Source organism: Dermochelys coriacea, chromosome 4, assembly GCF_009764565.3.
Source record: "Dermochelys coriacea isolate rDerCor1 chromosome 4, rDerCor1.pri.v4, whole genome shotgun sequence".
Taxonomy (NCBI): domain Eukaryota; kingdom Metazoa; phylum Chordata; order Testudines; family Dermochelyidae; genus Dermochelys; species Dermochelys coriacea.
In genome coordinates this window covers 65,045,810-65,065,000 of record NC_050071.1, presented here as the reverse complement: position 1 = coordinate 65,065,000, position 19,191 = coordinate 65,045,810, and the positions used below count along the sequence as shown (strand labels likewise).

Sequence of the window (19,191 nt, the reverse complement as noted above, 5' to 3'; positions counted from 1 at the left end):
CTAGGACACAGCATTATGGATCTTCTGCTGCATCACCCTAAACTCAGTTGCTTGAGAATCTTTTTGAATTGCAGAATAAATCACAACAATGCTCACTGCTGGATTTAGGTCCAGTTTGCCCCAAAGTACATGGGGCCCTGACTACATTCAGACACCAAATTGTGAAATAGAGGGATTTCCATTCCATTTTAAATAAAGACTTAGTATCTGACCTACGAAGTTGTATGTTTCTCTTAAAAGAAATTATATTTATTAAGTCCACGCGTACAATACACAGACAGGTATTTCATCTTGTATTGCAATACACAAACGATGGAGAGTTTTAAACAATAAGAAGTTTTATAAATACCTGTACAGTGTTTAATAAAAATTGTTATCTTACACCAAGATGCCAAAATGTTGCTGGCAACCCAAGAAATTAGTCAGTATTTTGTAATTCACTGAACGTGTCTGCACAAAAACGTGCAAGGCTAACTACATCAAGAAGACTGGTGGGTACCTTGAAATTTAGAGGTCAACTCTTCACACTTTTCTCTCTAAAGGTTACCAAGAAGTATATGGCTAAATGGACAAGTGTCAAACATTGGCAACTCTTTTTTGACTGTAGTAAGGGACTTCAGTATAGCTAGAGTTAAAATTTCAAATTCTTTACTTCCTGCTGACTAAAGATTTGTCAGGACAGCTGGTCAAATCTCCGTTTCACATAATTGTTATTTTAATATTTCACTAATGAAAATAAAAAGCCACTGTTGCACTCAAATATCTAGCAGACATACCAACACCCCATTTTAATACAAATATTGTATTGTTCCTTTACACCACTGGAACTAAGTTTAACTCGTAGGTGCAGTTTACCCTTGAGACATTTCATCCAGTGGTTTATTTTACTTAAAAAAAAATCAGATGGATAAAGTGTGAGCAATAATTTATACCTGTAAGTGAAACAATGGATTGACTAAGTGTATTTAAGAACCAGATGCCGGTTTCAAATTTGAAAATTACACTTCCCATTTTCCACCCTGTTAAACCATTAACTAGTGAATAGTTCTTACCATTAAGATCAGCCCTAGACAGGTATTTTGAGTTATGCCATTTTAATGGCAATATTGCTTGATTTAGGTAGAAAAAGAACAAGTTTTACTGCATAAAATACTTGTATAATTTTCTCCTCAAAGTATTTCCTGTGGCACACCCATAAAATTACATGTGGGATGTTTTGAATAGAAGAAAATTGGCTCTTGGAAAATTTCTGGAGGTAGACAACTGTTCGATCTGGTCAGGGAATAAATAGATTTAAGTGCATTCTGGAGTCTCCTAAACACTAGACTGTTATTGATTGAGTTACTCCCCTACACTGGGGCTTGCAACCATATCCAAAACTACTTTAAAGCACAGCTGCATCAAATATGTTTTGTGGTCACATACAGGTTTTATAGGTTGGGTTGCCAACCCTCCAGGATTGTCATGGAGTCTCCAATTAAAGATGTGATGAAATCTCCAGGAATACATCCAACCAAAAATTGGTAACCCTACTTATAGGTCCTGTCTTGATGGGTAAAAGGGTGCGTTTTCCCAATTGTGTTAGCTTGACATGTTTGAAGAGCTCTCTTAATGCTTGTTAAGACACAGGTTGAAATATCAAAGGTGTGTTGGCTGGCAGAGATTAAGCTTCCCCCCAGGCTAAAAAACAGGGCAGCTAAAACACAGCTTCAAATATGTTAGCTTAATGTGATTAAAAAGCCATCTTAATGCTTGTTAAGATGCAATATAACTCAATTGAACTAACATGATGGAAAACCCCACACCATTTTTACCAATCATGATAAAGCCAAAGTGTTATATTAATGTGTATAAAATGGCCTGGCTGCGTTCACAACTTAAGCTATAAACATAGTTCAATCTAATTTACTATTAAATAATTCTTTCAGGAATTCATAACTGTGTTAGCTGTTCCAGTCCTTCTGACTCCCAGTTTCCCCTGAGATCTGATCTCTGACACAATTTTCCCAATACTTTCTTCCTATGCATCAACTGCCCCAGGAGTCAGTGCAAGAAGGAACCAGGCAGTTAGCCATAACATACAAGCAACTTTTTGAGATACTCTATATCCAGGATTGTAAAATGAAGAGGTCACCTGAGCGTTCAGAGTCCAAGATGATGACAGATCTGTTTGAAATCTGGAGCAACAAGTTCATCTAAACCAAAGATAGCCTGGTAAAACACAGACAGTGGGTTTAATGCAAACAAATAACTGTGAATCATCCAATAAGGAGAAAGAGGGTCAGGAAGAGATTAAATGTAACAGTACTTTGTATTTCTATAATTATTTCAAACCAGAAGTCTAAGCATTTCACAAACATTGCTTTAGCATCACAACATCCCTGTTAGAAAAGTAACTACAGTGGAACTCACAGGTTGTTTACAGGGGTGTTGTGAGGCTGATTTCTTTAATATTTCTGTGCACCTTCCTCGACTATGTTGGGGAGAAGGAGATATAGAAATGGAATGTTAGCAAACTTTGTGAAAGTAAACAGCAGTGAGAGTTCCTAATTGACTCAGTTTCACAACGCTCACAGCATAGGTTTCATTTCACTGCAAGTCTTTTACGCTGGGCAAAACAGGAATTGCCACTGATGGTAGTAGAAATATCCATAAAACACTTCATTTAATATCTGGAACCAACATAGCTACAACACTACATACATAAAAAACATCCTGTCTACATACTAAAACGGTCTTATAAATACCCAGGAAGTTTGTTGCTTTATACATTTTTTAGCTCACATCAAGATGCCCCAGTACAGTCCATAATAGTCCCCCTACCTCCAGTGCAGATGAGAAGACACAGTTATTGCAGCTAAAGCAGTAAATCTAGTCCTCCCAACTCCATCCCACAATGCAGTGCTTCTCTTCTCGGTCTGTAATAAAGTATATCTTGCAACTTTTCTCTGCACTTCTGAAAAGAGCTGAGTGTGATTAATTGGTGCAGACAATTATTGACATTGCATACTTGGATCAGTTCTAATCTGGTCATTTGCAAAGATAATTCTAAAAAAGAGTCAGGAAAATGACATTTGTCACAAAAGTTTAAAAAAAAATTGTCAAGAATTCCAGGAATAAGATCTACACATGTCCACTCAGCTCTTATGTGGGGAAAAAACACAGAATCCCAAGATTTCTTCCAAGGTTACAACTGAAGTAGAGATGGGGGGGAAGATGGAGGGAAAGAAGAGCAAGATACTACAGGATTACTGACTAAGTCTGAAAGTCAAATCTCTGAAGGCTCTTGCTCAGTAGTGAAGAGGGTGGGAAGGAAATCAAAACAGCTTTACAGAGAGATATAAAGATGCGGTATTGCATCTACAAGGATGAAGAGCCAGAGGACGTGCTTTTTCAGACATCCCCAGACTGGGAGCCCAATTTCTGTCTAAAAGTACCTTACTCTCCATCACTTCCTTATTAGGCTATTTTCCGAGTGGTTTGCAATAATCTCCATGAACTGAACTACTCTGCAGCTGCCATTACTGGGGACAAATGAAGGTCTTGTATTGTACTTTATCTGTCAGTAAGCAAGACCACAACCTAGAAAGTCTCTTCACATAGTGCTCACTGCTCCCACATAGATATTTTGGCCTTGGCCTTCATCTCACTTTCCACAATGGCTACCATGAGTGGTCTCTTCAAAAGTTATTCCTAAACCCTTGTAGGGATTTAGGGCTAGTGTTTTTGGTTTTGTTTTTTTTTTTTTTTTAAAAGTTCTTATTTAGACACCCAGTGGCATTTCTGGCTTCCTGGATATCTATGAACAGCAAGGAGCCCAGGTGAAACTCAGATTATATGAATCTATTGAAGTGAATAGAGACAAAATAGAACAGGTTTCAGAGTAGCAGCCGTGTTAGTCTGTATTCGCAAAAAAGAAAAGGAGTACTTGTGGCACCTTAGAGACTAACAAATTTGAGCATAAGCTTTCGTGAGCTACAGCTCACTTCATTGGATGCATTCAGTGGAAAATACAGTAGGGAGATTTATATACACAGAGAACGTGAAACAATAGGTGTTACCATACACAACGTAAGGAGAGTGATCACTTAAGATGAGCTATTACCAGCAGGAGAGCGGGGGGAGAGGGGACACCTTTTGTAGTGATAATCAAGGTGAGCCATTTCCAGCAGTTGACAAGAACATCTGAGAAACAGTGGGGGGTGGCCCAACAAAGAAAACAACAAAACGCCACTAGCCATCACCTTCAGCACCCAACTAAAACCTCTCCAACGCATCATCAAGGATCTACAACCTATCCTGAAGGACGACCCATCACTCTTACAGATCTTGGGAGACAGGCCAGTCCTTGATTCTAGACAGCCCCCCAACCTGAAGCAAATACTCACCAGCAACCACACACCACACAACAGAACCACTAACCAAGGAACCTATCCTTGCAACAAAGCCCATTGCCAATTGTGCCCCCTGAATAGATATGTGGACACCATCATAGGGCCTAAATCACATCAGCCACACTATCAGAGGCTCGTTCATCTGCGCATCTACCAATGTGATATATGCCATCATGTGCCAGCAATGCCCCTCTGCCATGTACATTGGCCAAACCGGACAGTATCTACATAAAAGAATAAATGGACACAAATCAGACATCAAGAATTATAACATTCAAAAACCAGTCGGAGAACACTTCAATCTCTCTGGTCACTCGATTACAGACCTAAGAATGGCTATTCTTCAACAAAAAAACTTCAAAAACAGACTCCAACGAGAGACTGCTGAATTGGAATTAATTTGACAACTGGATACAATTAACTTAGGCTTGAATAAAGGCTGGGAGTGGATAGGTCATTACACAAAGTAAAACTATTCCCTCCCCGCACCCACCGTTCCTCAACTGCTGGAAATGGCCCACCTCGATTATCACTACAAAAGGTTTTCTCCCCCTCCCCGCCGCTCTCCTGATGGTAATAGCTCATCTTAAGTGATCACTCTCCTTACAGTGTGTATGGTAACACCCATTGTTTCATGTTCTCTGTGTATATAAATTTCCCCACCGTATTTTCCACTGAATGCATCCAATGAAGTGAGCTGTAGCTCACGAAAGCTTATGCTCAAATAAATTTGTTAGTCTCAAAAATAGAACATACCAGTGCCACTCAACAAACTTCACTACTGCTTTCGTTCCCTTTACAAAGGGTGGAATATTGGCAGGCTTGCAATACAGTGCAGTGAAGTAGTGCTTAGCGAATGGGATCTCCCCAAGCATTTCACTACTATGACCAAAGGAATTACTTGTTTCAACTGCCAAGTGAATGATATCACACACCGAAGCTAACAAACATTTACCAGCTAGAGATCCTGCACAGTAATAATACAAGTAATAATACAGCATCCGTTCCATTATGGACACCAGAAGCACCAGTGAATATTTAAAGCTGAACTATTGGCCTGTTTGCCAGTTTCAAATCCAGCTGAAACATGATCTCATCTTTTACAGCATGCATGTTAAATGAAATTATATCCTCTTTTACAACATCCTTTCACTCCATCTCCCAACAAAGATTTTATGGAAGTCATGAAGCAGAGACCACACATTTACCAACCTAAATGTAATCCAGAAAGAGTCTGATTTATTTTGCTTTACACATTCTGACATGTCACGTAAACTGTTAGCGTCACACTTTTCCCCCCTCTTAGTTAGAATTTTTACACAACCTCATCCTCTGCTTCCTGAAGACAGTTTTCAGTCTATAGAGCTGAAAGACGCAGAACAGCATTAATATGAAATCCTGTTTTAGAGCCAGAACAGAATTACAATTGCCATGACAATTAAAGCATGATCAATTTATCCAAAGCCAGAGAGTCATTCATTTCTCTAGAGCCACTACCCACCCACACACAAATGTTTCACTTGAGTAATTAGTTGAAATACATGAGCAGTAGAAAATTCTAACTGAATACATTACATTATTGTAGGAAGCTCCCTTACTATAGTCCCCAAGATCTGCATTTCTAGTGTCTGACTTTCTTAATGGACTTTCTACTGAGCACATGGAGCCAGGAGCTTCCCAGAATCTCTATTATCAGCTGCATAGCTTATTCTTTGAAATGCACTAACAGCCAGTATTAAAGGCTCTGAGGAACATTTGGGATTTTAACTATACAAAAGTATGAATGTTTTCTCTCACACACAAGAACAATTTGGATTTCTTAGAATGTTACCAACAAACTACAGCCATCAAATGCTTCTCAGCTGAAAGTAGCATATACACATTTTTTAAGTTATGAAGTTGGTCATATATTTAATGTTATGTATACTGCATTTTCCCTTTAACAGTAATCAGTGCTAAATGACAGAAACTGAACATGCTTGAGAAAGTCACCTATTGGTAGCAAGAACAACTACTCATGGTAAGAGGTGAGGATGTCTTATTTTCTGTAGACTTTAAACTTTTATTAACCCGCCCCCCAAAAAACGGAAGTTTCTCACTTTTATAGGTCCAAAGATAATTTCCCAAAATGTGAGTCATACGGTATTGTCTGTCTGCACTTGGGAAACAATTTAGGACATAAGAATGGCCATACTGGGTCAGACCAATCTAGCCCAGTACCCCATCTTCCGACAGTGGCCGGTGCCAGATGCTTCAGAGGGAATGAACAGAACAGGGCAATTTATTGAGGAATCATTTCCCTGTTGTCCAGTCCCAGCTTCTAGCAGTCAGAGGTTTAGGGACACCCACAACATGGGGTTGCATCTCTGACCATCTTGGCTTATAGTCATCGATGGACCGATCACCCATGAATGTATCTAATCTCTTTTGACCCCAGTTATACTTCTGGCTTTCACACAGCCCCTGGCAATGAATTGAACAGGTTGACTGTATGTTGTATGAAGTATTTCTTTTGTTTGTTTTAAACCTGCTGCCTATTCATTTCATTGGGCGACCCCTGGTTCTTGTGTTACATGAAGGGGTAAATAATGCTTCCATATTTATCTTATCCACACCATTCAAGATTTTACAGACCTCTATCACATCTCCCCTGAGTTATCTCTTTTCTAAGAGTCCCGGTTTGTTGTAATTTCTCCTCACGTGTAAGCTTTTCCATAGCCCTAATTTTTTTTGTTGCCTTTCTCAGTACTTTTTCTAATTCTAATATATCTTTTTTGAGATGGGGTGATCAGAACTGAACACAGTATTCAAGGTGGATTTATACAGTGGTATTAATATATTTACAGTCTTGTTTTCTATCCCTTTCCCAATGGTTTCTAACACTGTTAGCTTTTTTTGACTGTTGACCGCACACTGAATAGATATTTTAATGGAGTCATCAAGGATAGTTCTAAGACCTCTTTTGAGTGGTAACAGCTAATTTAGACCCCACCAGTTTGTATGTATAGTTGGGATGATGTTTTCCAATGTGTCTTACTTTGCATTTATCAACACTGAATTTCATCTGCCATTTTCTTGCCCAGTCACCCAATTGTATGAGACCCTTTCGTAACTCTGTGCTGTCTGCTTTGGACTTAACGATTTTAAAGTAATTTTGTATCTTCAAACTTTTCCACCTCACTGTTTACCTCTTTTTCCAGATCATTTATGAATATGCTGAACAGCACTAGTCCCAGTACAGATCCTTGGGAGTCCCCACTATTTGCCTCTCTCCATTGTGAAAACTGACCATTTATTCCTACCCTTTGTTTCCTATCTTTTAACCAGTTCCTGATCCATGAGAGGATCTTCCCTCTTATCCTATGACTCTTTATTTTGCTTAAGAGTCTTTGGTGAGGGGCCTTATCAAAGGCTTTCTGAAAATCCAAGTACACTATATCCACTGGATCATCCCTGTCCACATGTTTGTTGACTCCCTCCAATAATTTTAATAGATTTGTAAAGGAAAATCATGCCTCACCAAAGCTTTTCCTCCCAACATATCGGGTTCATCTATGTTTCTGATAACTCTGTTCTTTACTATAATTTCAGCCGATTTGCTTGGTACTGAAGTCAGACTTACCAGACTGTAATTGCCATGATTGCAACTGGAACTTTTTTTTTTTTTTTTAAATCAGCATTATATTAGGTTTCAGAGTGATAGCCATGTTAGTCTGTATCAGCAAAAAGAACGAGGAGTACTTGTGGCACCTTAGAGACTAACAAATTTATTTGGGCATAAGCTTTTGTGGGCTAAACCCATTTCATCAGATGCATGCAGTGGAAAATACAGTAGGAATACACACACACACACACACACACACACACACACACAGAACATGAAAAAATGGGGGTTGCCATACCAACTCTAACGAGAGTAATCAATCAAGATGGGCCATTATCAGCAGGAGAAAAAAAAAATTTGTAGGGATAATCAGGATGGCCCATTTCAAACAGTTGACAAGAAGGTGTGAGTAACAGTAGGGGAAAAATTAGCAAGGGGATGTAGAAGTCCTCTACACCAACATTCCACACAAAGATGGACTACAAGCCGTCAGGAACAATATCCCCGATAATATCACGGCAAACCTGGTGGCTGAACTTTGAGACTTTGTCCTCACCCACAACTATTTCACATTTGGGGACAATATATACCTTCAAGTCAGCAGCACCGCTATGGGTACCCGCATGGCTCCACAGTATGCCAACATTTTTATGGCTGACTTAGAACAATGCTTCCTCAGCTCTCATCCCCTAACCCCCTTCTCTACTTGTGCTACATTGATGACATCATCATCTGGACCCATGGAAAAGAAGCCCTTGAGGAATTCCACCATGATTTCAACAATTTCCATCCCACCATCAACCTCAGCCTGGACCAGTCCAAACAAGAGATCCACTTCCTCAACACTACAGTGCTAATAAGCGATGGTCACATAAACACCACCCTATACCGAAAACCTAGTGACCGCTATACTTACCTACATGCCTCCAGGTTTCATCCAGACCACATTACATGATCCATTGTCTACAGCCAAGCTCTAAGATACAGCCGCATTTGCTCCAATCCCTCAGAGACAAACACCTACAAGATCTCTATCAAGCTTTCTTAAAACTACAATACCCACCTGCTGAAGTTAAGAAACAGATTGACAGAGCCAGAAGAGCACCCAGAAGTCACCTACTACAGGACAAGCCCAATAAAGAAAACAACAGAACGCTACTAGCTGTCACCTTCAGCCCCCAACTAAAACCTCTCCAGCGCATCATCAAGGATCTACAACCTATCCTGAAGGACGATCCCTCACTCTCACAGATCTTGGGAGAGAGGCCAGTCCTCGCTTACAGACAGACCCCAACCTGGAGCAAATACTCACCAGCAACCACACAACAAAAACACTAACCCAGGAACCTATCCTTGCCACAATGCCCAATGCCAACTCTGTCCACATATCTATTTCAGGGACATCATCATAGGACCTAATCACATCAGCCACACCATCAAGAGCTCATTCACCTGCACATCTACCAATGGGATATATCACAGCAATGCCCCTCTGCCACGTACATTGGCCAAACTGGACAGTCTCTATGCAAAAGAATACATGGATACAAATCAGACATCAAGAATTGTAACATTCAAAAACCAGTCGGAGAACACTTCCAGCCTCCCTGGACACTCAATTTCAGACCTAAAAGTCGCAATTCTTCAACAAAAAAAACTTCAAAAACAGACTCCAACGAGAAACTGCAGAACTGGAATGAATTTGCAAACTGGACACCATTAAATTAGGCTTGACTAGAGACTGGGAGTGGATGAGTCATTACGCAAACTAAAAACTGTTTCCCCAGGCTAATTTTTCCCCTACTATTACTCACACCTTCTTGTCAACTGTTTGGAATGGGCCATCCTGATTATCACTACAAAAGTTTTTTTTTCTCCGGCTGATAATAGCCCACCTTAATTGATTACTCTTGTTAGAGTTGGTATGGCAATCCCCATTTTTTCATGTTCTCTGTGTGTGTGTGTGTGTGTGTGTGTGTGTGTGTGTGTGTGTGTGTACACACACCCCTGTATTTTCCACTGCATGCATCTGATAAAGTGGATTTTGCCCACGAAAGCTTATGCCCAAATAAATTTGTTAGTCTCCAAGGTGCCACAAATACGCCTCGTTCTTTTAGCATTATATTAGACATCTGCCAGTCATCTGGTACAAAGGCTGATTTAAGTTCACAAAATCTTAGCATTTAGACTTCTAGCATTTGTATACAAGCACTTATAAAGTTTGTCAATTTTTAGTTGTCTGCCTTCATGTAATATAAATGAAGGGGACTCTATTGTTTGACTGTTTCTCTTCAGTTCCTACTTAAACTTTATCAACTTCTATCCTCTTTATTAAGATATAGAGTATCCCCTTTAATAAATCCTCCCCCAAGGGATGTATCTCTCTGAACCGCGTGCTCCTCCATACCTGTTGACTCTCTCCCAGACCCTAGTTTAAAACCTCCTCTATGATCTTTTTAATTTTACATGCCAGCAATCTGACTCCATTTTGGTTTAGGTATAGCCTGGGGCGGTCAAACTTATTGACCCTCTGAGCCACATACGACAATCTTCAGAAGGTCAAGAGCTGGTGTGCGCCTGCTCGGGTTTCAGCCCCGTGGGAAGCACCTGCCGGGGCCCAGCCCCACAGGGAGGGCAGTCTTGGGGCACGTGAAATCATGTGCCCACCAATTTTTGCCAGGGTTTGTTGGCCCCACTCCGTCACATGGTGTCACTGGGCCCCCTCCCTGCATGGCAGTTGCTGGAGCTGGCAAGCTGTGGCTCCGGGGAGAGGCAGAGGCAAACAGCTGGGAGCTACAAGTAGAGCTGTGGCTTTTGCTGCTGCCTCTCCCTTTGGAGATAAAGCAGCAGCCCCTCCCTGCAGTTTCAGGTGTTAGTTCTGCGCGGAGAGGCCATGGCAAACACCTGGGAACCACAAGAAGGGGCCGCTGAGTGTAAAAAGGGAGGCCTGGGGGTGTGTGACTCAAGCTGTAGGGGGAGGCAAACCTTTAAATTTTGTTTTCCCCTCCTCCCCCCAGCAGGCAGCAGTCATCTCTGGCAAAAGCCTCTAGCCCCACCACCCACTGCAGAAGCCCTGAGCTCCCCCACCATTGGATAGGTTGAAAATGGGGGGACGACGACATGGGAGGCTCCATGAGCCGCACTTTAACTGTAAAAGAGCTGCATGCGGCTCACAAACCATGGTTTGGCTACCTCTGGTTTAGCCCATGCTGTGTAAGTTCCTCCTTTCCCAAAAGGTTCCCCAATTCCTAAATCCCTCAGAGCACCACTATCTCATTCACACACTGAGACCCTGCAGTTCTTTCTGTCTTACTGGCCCGGTACGTTAGACTGGAAGCATTTCAGAGAATGCTACCATGGAGATCTTGGATTTTAATCTCTTACCTAGCAGACTAAATTTGGCCTCCAGGACCTCTTCCTATCTTTCCCTATGTCATTCATACCTACATGTACCTCAACCACCGGCTCCTCCCCAGCACCGCACATAAACCTGTCTAGGTGTCTTGAAAGGCCTGCAACCAGCAGGTAATTCATCATTCGGGCCTCCCAGTCATCACAAACCCGACTATCTATATTTCTAAAAATTGAATCCGCCATTACTATTACCTGCATCTTCCTAATACCATGAGTCCCTTCCTCCAGAGAAGTACTGTCAGTGCAAGAGGATGACAATACTTTCACATCATCTGGAAAGAGAGTCCCAATTAAGGGATCATTTCCCTCTGCTCCAGTTTGATGTTCTCCTTCCCTGAGACCTTCATCCTCCTTAATAGTGCAGAAGCTTTCAGACTAGGGGTGGGCATGCTCTGCTGTGTCCTGGAAAGTCTTATGCATGTACTCCTCTATCTCCCTGAGCTCCTCCAGTTCAGCCACTCTGGTCTCCAGAGCCTGCACTTGGTTACCAAGGAGGGCCATGAGCTTCTTGCACTGAATGCACACATTTACTCCTTCTCATAACACAAGAACTAGGGGTCACCAAATGAAAACAACAGGCAACAGGTTTAAAACAAACAAAAGGAAGTATTTTTTCACTCAATGCACTGTCAACCTGTGGAAGAGGATGTTGTGAAGGCCAAGACTATAACAGGATTCAAAAAAGAACTAGGTAAGTTCGTGGAGGATAGGTCCATCAATGGCTATTAGCCAGGATGGGTAGGGATGGTGTCCCTAGCCTCTGTTTGCCAGAAGCTGGGAATGGGTGACAGGGGATGGATCACTTGGTGATTACCTGTTCTGTTCATTCCCTCGGAGGTACCTGGCATTGGCCACTGTTGGAAGACAAGATACTGGGCTAGATGGACCTTTGGTCTGACCCAGTATGGCCGTTCTTATGTCACCTGCCCACAAGGCAGGTAAACATACATGCTGCATTCACTGCCATAAACAATTTCACGTGCTCTGCTTGTTCAACACTTTCTCAGTAGTAGAGTGAAGGTAACAAGACTCTAGTCAGTTTCATGGCTGAAACCCTGTGGAAAGATGTGAAATTTACAAATATTGTATCAATTTCACAACATCTGCTAATGAGTGCCAGGAGAAACAGTAAAGGCAGACACAGGAATGTAAGGGTCAGAGACTGGAGGAGAGGTAAAAATAGAAGACATCCCCTTCTCTCCCCAGCCAGTTTCAGCCACATGTCCCCATTAGTACAAAGATCTTTCCCAACGAACTTTCTGCTGAATCATGTTGAGCTAAAAGCCACCAAATTGAAGATGTACCCCCAGAATATTTAGTGTTGGCTGTCACAGCTCATCCTTTGAAATTCAGTAGCAGATGACATTAAGGGTTTTCAGGACGGCTTCACATTCAGGAAGGCTGGGATTTGAGGGTTCAGTTAAAAAAAAGCGAAGACCCATATTAAATGAAGAAGTGTGGGTTGTGTACGGGAACAGAACTGTGAACCATGCATTACCAGCATACATTTATTTAAAAATGGGAGTGTTGAGGATTTAAATATTCCATGGGGGGGGGGGGGAGGACAGGAGAGAGAGAGAGAGAGAGAGAAACAGGCATATAACCCGAGAACACAATAAAAAAAAGATAGAAGTGAAAACCAAAAAAAAAAAAAATTGGGGGACAGAAGGAGAGATAAAACTACAGAACAAGTGCATACAATCCTAAAAGGCATGATATATGAATAATTTGTTAATAAAAAGTTAGAGTTTTCTGAATTTAACAGAATATTTAAATATTCTAAACTGAAATTCAGTAGCCTCAAAAAACTCAGTATAGTAAATAATAAAATAAAATAAAATAAAAATACTACCTTACTACAGGCACTGCTGCTGCAAGGAGCTCCATGCTGACAGGCTCCTATTGACTTCAATGGGACTCTGTGCAGGAGTCTGCCTACCTGGAGCTCCTTGCAGGATCAGGACCTTAAACGTAGACCTGGGGACATTTTAATTAAAATTAAATCTCTGCAAATGGATTTGCACCTTAATTGTTTTTTGCACTTTTGGTCCAAAGCAATATACATTAAGGCATACATTTTAAATTAATAATAATTCTGGACAAGTACATAACACATGCTTTCGCTCTTTCAGACTTTTTCCATGCCTCCCAGTACCACAAGGCTTTTGTCTGCATTATGATTTAAAGGTACAATGAATTCTGGGCCTGGCCATTTTAAGTCTTCCCAATCCACAAGCAACACTCTAGAAATAATGTGGCAATAATGTTAGATTCCCCAGTGATTCATAACATTTACAGCAATCACTTTAGAATCCGGATATATAATCCAGATCTGACATTACCCAATGTTGGCTCTGATCCTGCAATTTGTTTCAAGCGGATGACATTTGATTCATGCAGAGCACCTCTGAAGTCAAAGGGTTCTATGTTGGTGATCCCCTGTGCTTGCACTAAGTCACTTGTTGAATAGGGTCTTTTTATTTGTTTGTTTTTACTCCTAGTCTCACTCCCCACAGCATTCTTAGCATTTCAAGAGGTGAAAGTCAGGAATCTTATCCATTTCTATATGCTATCTACTCACAAGACCAAGCGAGTCATGGTGAATAGTCAGGTGAAGATTTGGATGGACATAGACGCAATACCATTTACTTCACTTGCCATGACTACCCTAGTCTTGTGACCAGATAAGATATAGAAAAAGGATCCAGAATCTTGTCACTTAAATAACCCATACGGACCACATTCTAAGCAAGTTATTTATTTTTTTTAAAGCCATCACCAAATCAGGATTACACATCCAAGCCTCTAAAGGAATCCCTATATGTTTCATGTGCAAAAGTTCATGAAATCATAAGCACCTAAAGCAATGGAAGGCATGCAGCTGTTCCACATGATCAGAGGAAACAAAAGATGAAACCCTGAATTCAAGGTAAGATACATTTCAACTTATATTTTAAAAAGAAAAGATTTTAATTCAAATTACCCAACTAATAAGACACAAACACTAAGAAAGATGAAGGTAGAATGTTTCCTGTATTATTTTATTTGGAGTCTGGTATTAAAAACTATAACAGTTTATGCATATGAGATTTGAAATCCAGACAAAATGGCTGAGACATCAAAGAGAAGAAAAAAGAAGCAGAAGACAGTAGAGAGAAAGAAGCTATACAGGAACAATAATTTTCACCTGGTTCTCTGCCCCCACTACTCTTTTGCATGTGTTTTCCTGCACTATTTAAGTGCAGTAGTGAAGTGACATCAAACCATTTTGTTTAACTCAGGAACTCAGTATATTCCCAATTTTCAATTAATCTGGTTCACACTGAGACTCAATAACTGTCAGTTTTGCTGCCTACCCCATCATATTCATAGTTAGAGCACCTGCGGCCATGCTACTTACAGCAGTTGTAACTTGCTCAAAAGTGTGGAGATTTTAAGGACAATCCCGAAGGACTGAGAAACACTTTAGATAGAAGACTGAGGATTAGGCTGTTATGTCTGATACCGATTACACTGAAAAAAATCCAGAGAATAAAGGTTATAGACCTTCTTTCACAGTGAGGAAAGATGGTCTGAGGCAGATACCCAAACTGTGAGTGACCACACCCCAGGATCCATCACAGTTAAAGCTCATTTACCCAATTTAAGACCCTGAAAGGTAGCTGGCACTGGACCTCAAACATCCACACAGAACAGGGTAGTACAACATTAATGCTTAACAAAATGACTTTTGTACAGAAGGTTTGTAATGAAATAGCTCCCAAACATGTACAAGTGTCTGGTCTTGTGGAAATCTCAGCCGTTTCTAAAAGCTATTTCCCCAAACCTATTAGATCAGAGGCCAATCTAAAATTGCAGAATATTCCCCAACAGAGGCACTAACTCTCTAGCTGGCTCTGAATCAAAAGTACTGAAGCAAACTATTACCAATAAGAATTATACCAACTTCTTAAAGCGCTTCACGTTTCCAAAGCACTGTGTGAACGTGAACAGATTGATACGAGGGTGATCAAAAATGACAAAAGCTGGGGGTGCGCGCGCTCCTGCTGGCTCTGGGGATATATACACACCGCTTCGTTCCTGCGGGTGCCCCTGCACCGAGCTTGCTTTCTTGCCTCCAATAAGGCTCCCCTACTCCTTGGATAATGTCCTTTTAGTAATATCCCTGGCATGAAAGAAACAGTTTCTCACCTAAAGACAGGCCCTTCCTTAGGTGCCCTGCTGGGGGGAGAAGCCGAGCTGCTGCCCCTTTTGTTGAATAGCTTCTGGAGCAGAGTAGGAGCCATGCTGCTGCTTGCTGTTACCGCCGCCCGTACTCACAGGAGCCCCAGCGGGTAGCGCACGCTCAGCGGGCTGGCGATAGTAAGAGCGGCGGGGGCAGCATCCCCGCTGCAGCGTGGCCGCCCGGCATTGCACGCAGGAGGGAACGGGGGCTACGGCTGGCTCAGCGTCCCCACTCCCAGCAAGGGAGGATACAACCAATCATAGGACTAAAGAAGACGAACCCCTCGCCCAAAGGCGCTGACAGCTCCCGCTTGCAGGACGAGCCCCTCTCAGCCTGGGATCCGAACGCGCAACATCCATGGAACGTTCTCCATTGGATACTCGGGATTCCAACCCTTCCCCCGACACGTGGTCAAGAGCCAGAGTTAAAGGGACACGAGCCCTGTTTCACAGTCCTCTGAGGTCGCGGTGTTTGAATAAGGGGATGGGCGGAAGAGGAGTAAAGACAGGATTTCTGATTCTTTCCAACAAATATTTTATCAGATTTCTCTCCCTTCCCAGTTCCCAGGCAGGTTTCCTCTCAGTGAAGTAAATTATTAAAAATTATGCACATAATTTGATGATCTTTAATGTAGGCATCTAACCCCTGAATAGCGGACGATGTCTCTTCCATAAAGTTCTCAAGCAACTTTTGCTGTTTCTAACAAACAGAGGGTTTTTTTGTTTTTTTTTCTTTTGTTGCTATTGAAAAATCTCGGGTTTATTGGGCGGATTTTCGCATTTTCCCTAAAATCAGAGATAGCCCAAACCAAATCCCTGGGTCCAAAAAGTCCATTGAATTTTGTGAATGTTCAGATCCAAGCTTTGCCATTGGGCCCTTTCTCTGTAACAGAACAAGTCCAGATCCTGAATTTGGAGACTTTGGGATTATTTTTTTCTTCTAGCCTTTGTCTCTGTAACAGACTGACAGAGATCGCTGATCCAAAGACTGAGGAAATGCCAGCTTATCTGTTTATCAAGGATCCAAACTTTGGCCCTCATTTGTTGATTAGGCATATACTTAATTTTACCATTTGAGTATTCCCATTGGGACTCTGCAGGATTGGGACCTTTGTGGCTTTGTTCATTTCTGCTTTTTCATGGTTTGTTTGGTTCACAGGTGAAATAATCTGATTATTTTATGCCACCGTTCTGTTGGGGGTTATGGTGGGAGGGTTGTTTTGGGTGGTTTTGTTTGGCACACATCTTATTGCCCACATTCTTTTAATTACTTATCCTTCAAAAATGGGTTAGAAAGGTGTGATGTGCTGCCTTTTTTGCATATAGCCAACTCCACAGTCTACTACAGGAAAAGACATGGGGCTGACTTTTGGGGGGCAATTTAGCCCAATGTGGTCAATTGAAGTAAGCAGTCCCTGCACTTCCCCTAAGAGAGGGACTGGGCCCTGGTGCAGTCTTGCACCTTCCTCCTCTTCCCACCCATGATGAGGCTACAGACTAATTCTTGTCCTGACTGATTTGCAGAGAGGTGAAGAGCCTTGTAGAAGGACTAGTGGTATGTGCATATGCGGTTGGGAAAAGCTTTTGAAGAGGATCCAGAAACATCTTCCCCATTTTTTGGAAACCTCATGCCATTTAATGCTATTCCAAAAGCAAAACAAAGTTAAATAATACAGGAGAAGCTTTTCAGAAATGTCTATATGAGCCCAAGATGAAAGTCATCGTGGCTGGCAGGGATATTTAATAGAATTGAGAGAGAAATAAGATGCTCCACAGAAAAGGAAATTAGATTTCTTTCTCTTGCCAACTAACTCTACCCCAATCAGTTCAAACTCTGTATATATACAGTTATGATATCTCAAGGTACTAGGGTACGTAAGCAGCTGCTCCCATAGTTAACAATAGGATGATCTTTAATGTAGGCATCTAACCCCTGAATAGCGGACTATGTCTCTTCCATAAAGTTCTCAAGCAACTTTTGCTGTTGCAAAGACTGTGAGCTCTAGTCTACGTGAGGGTTGATGGTTGGTACAAAACTGGTTCACAGTGGTTTGTGTTTGTATGTGTGACAGTAACTGTCATCTCAGTTTGGTACCAACATATACAGACACTGCTGGGCCCTTTCAAACTTCCGATGGCAATTTCTGAATAATTATGAAGTAAATGAAGCTGCACACTGAGCCCCGGTTAGGGAACCAACTTCCACAACCATCGTGCACTGTCACATGCTTTTCAGGCAAGGTTGACAGAGTTTGGAAGTATAGTATAAGTGGCAAGAAAGATGGGTTGCTTCTTCACATACATATAAGTGCAAAACATGAGCAAGTAAAGTGGAACAAAAAATAGGCCATTTGCTGATAAAGTTTAACAGGTTGTGAAGCAGAAGGGCTTTTCCAGAGACCAGGAGAATATGTAAATAGAAATGTGATAGATTAAAAATAAACACATATTCATAGACTCTATCCAGAGTTTACTATACACCCTGTTTACTATAAGAGACAATCTAACTGATGACACTCTTCTGTCAGAAGAGAAGCTAGTCTTTATGGAGGTAGCATCTGTGTCCCCATCAGTAAACTATGGCGCTGATAGGTTGTCACCCAAAACTTTTCGATAACTGGAGGCTTGGATAATCAACAACCTGTTAAACTCTGCAGAACTCCTAAATTTCACAGGAGAGTAATTCTTCAGAAGCTCCATTCCTACAAAGCTTAGGAGCTAGGTTCTGCACCTAGGACAGTGCAGGGAAGGAACCAAAAAGGAACCCCTGAAATACATACCTATCTTCCCCAGCCTGAAGCCAGGCATGTAAGAAACTTCCAGTTCTATTAGGGCTGATGCCTCTGGCTGCTGTCTCTGAATCCTGAGCACACCACTTAGGTTTCAGCTCTGCAGAGCTTCTAAACTATTCACAATCAAAGCTAAGTTTTGCAGGATCTATGGAGAAGCTTAGGAGCTCCACAAGAGCTCAACCTATGAGTAAACTCAGAAGATACCTTTATCTTTATTTAGTCCAGAGTTTCAATTAACCAGAGAAGAGTTTACAAAAAGTGACCCAATTGTTTGATATGGTGATGTATATTTTATAAAAGTCTTTGAGGATGGGGCCATATCTTTTTATGTGTTCTGTAATGCACACAGCACATTTTGGGCGCTGTAAAAATAATTAAATACAATTTTTCTTGGCACTTCAAAATACTGAATAAAATATGATCAATTTAGGAAATATCACTGCCAAAAAGAATGTATTATACCATGCAAGCAGCTAGACAAGCTGCCAGCAGCAAAGAGCTGGGGTCTGTAGAAAATAACCCCTCCCTCCCCACTCCTAAGTAGCTTACTCATTCTTGGTTGAACGGAGTATTATATAACATGCTGTTGCTGCAGCAACCTTTCCCACCCTCTTGGCTAATGTGGTAGCAAGGTGTGTTGCTATGATATAGATGAACAGTTTCACTGTCTTTTACATAAAGAACATACCCAGTTAAAAGTGGAAGAATTTTTAAAGGGATTTGATCCTCTGAAGTAATTATCTTAGCAGAGTGGTTCTGAAAC

At 41.4% G+C, this 19,191-nt stretch overlaps 1 protein-coding gene across 3 annotated transcripts in view; it reads right to left on the bottom strand.

The window, feature by feature from the left end:
• Positions 1-16,039, bottom strand: part of FNIP2 (folliculin interacting protein 2) — an 88,443-nt gene extending 72,404 nt beyond the window's left edge. The window contains exon 1 of one of the 3 annotated variants that reach the window (XM_038399059.2): positions 15,604-16,039. In XM_038399059.2, the coding sequence (XP_038254987.1) occupies positions 15,604-15,698 (95 nt within the window). In that variant the 5' untranslated portion in view covers positions 15,699-16,039. Of the gene's footprint in view, positions 1-2,134; positions 2,154-15,603 lie in introns of those variants that run through there. The other 2 variants (XM_038399061.2, XM_043513246.1) reach the window with 2 other exon arrangements.
• Positions 16,040-19,191: the final 3,152 nt, after the last annotated feature.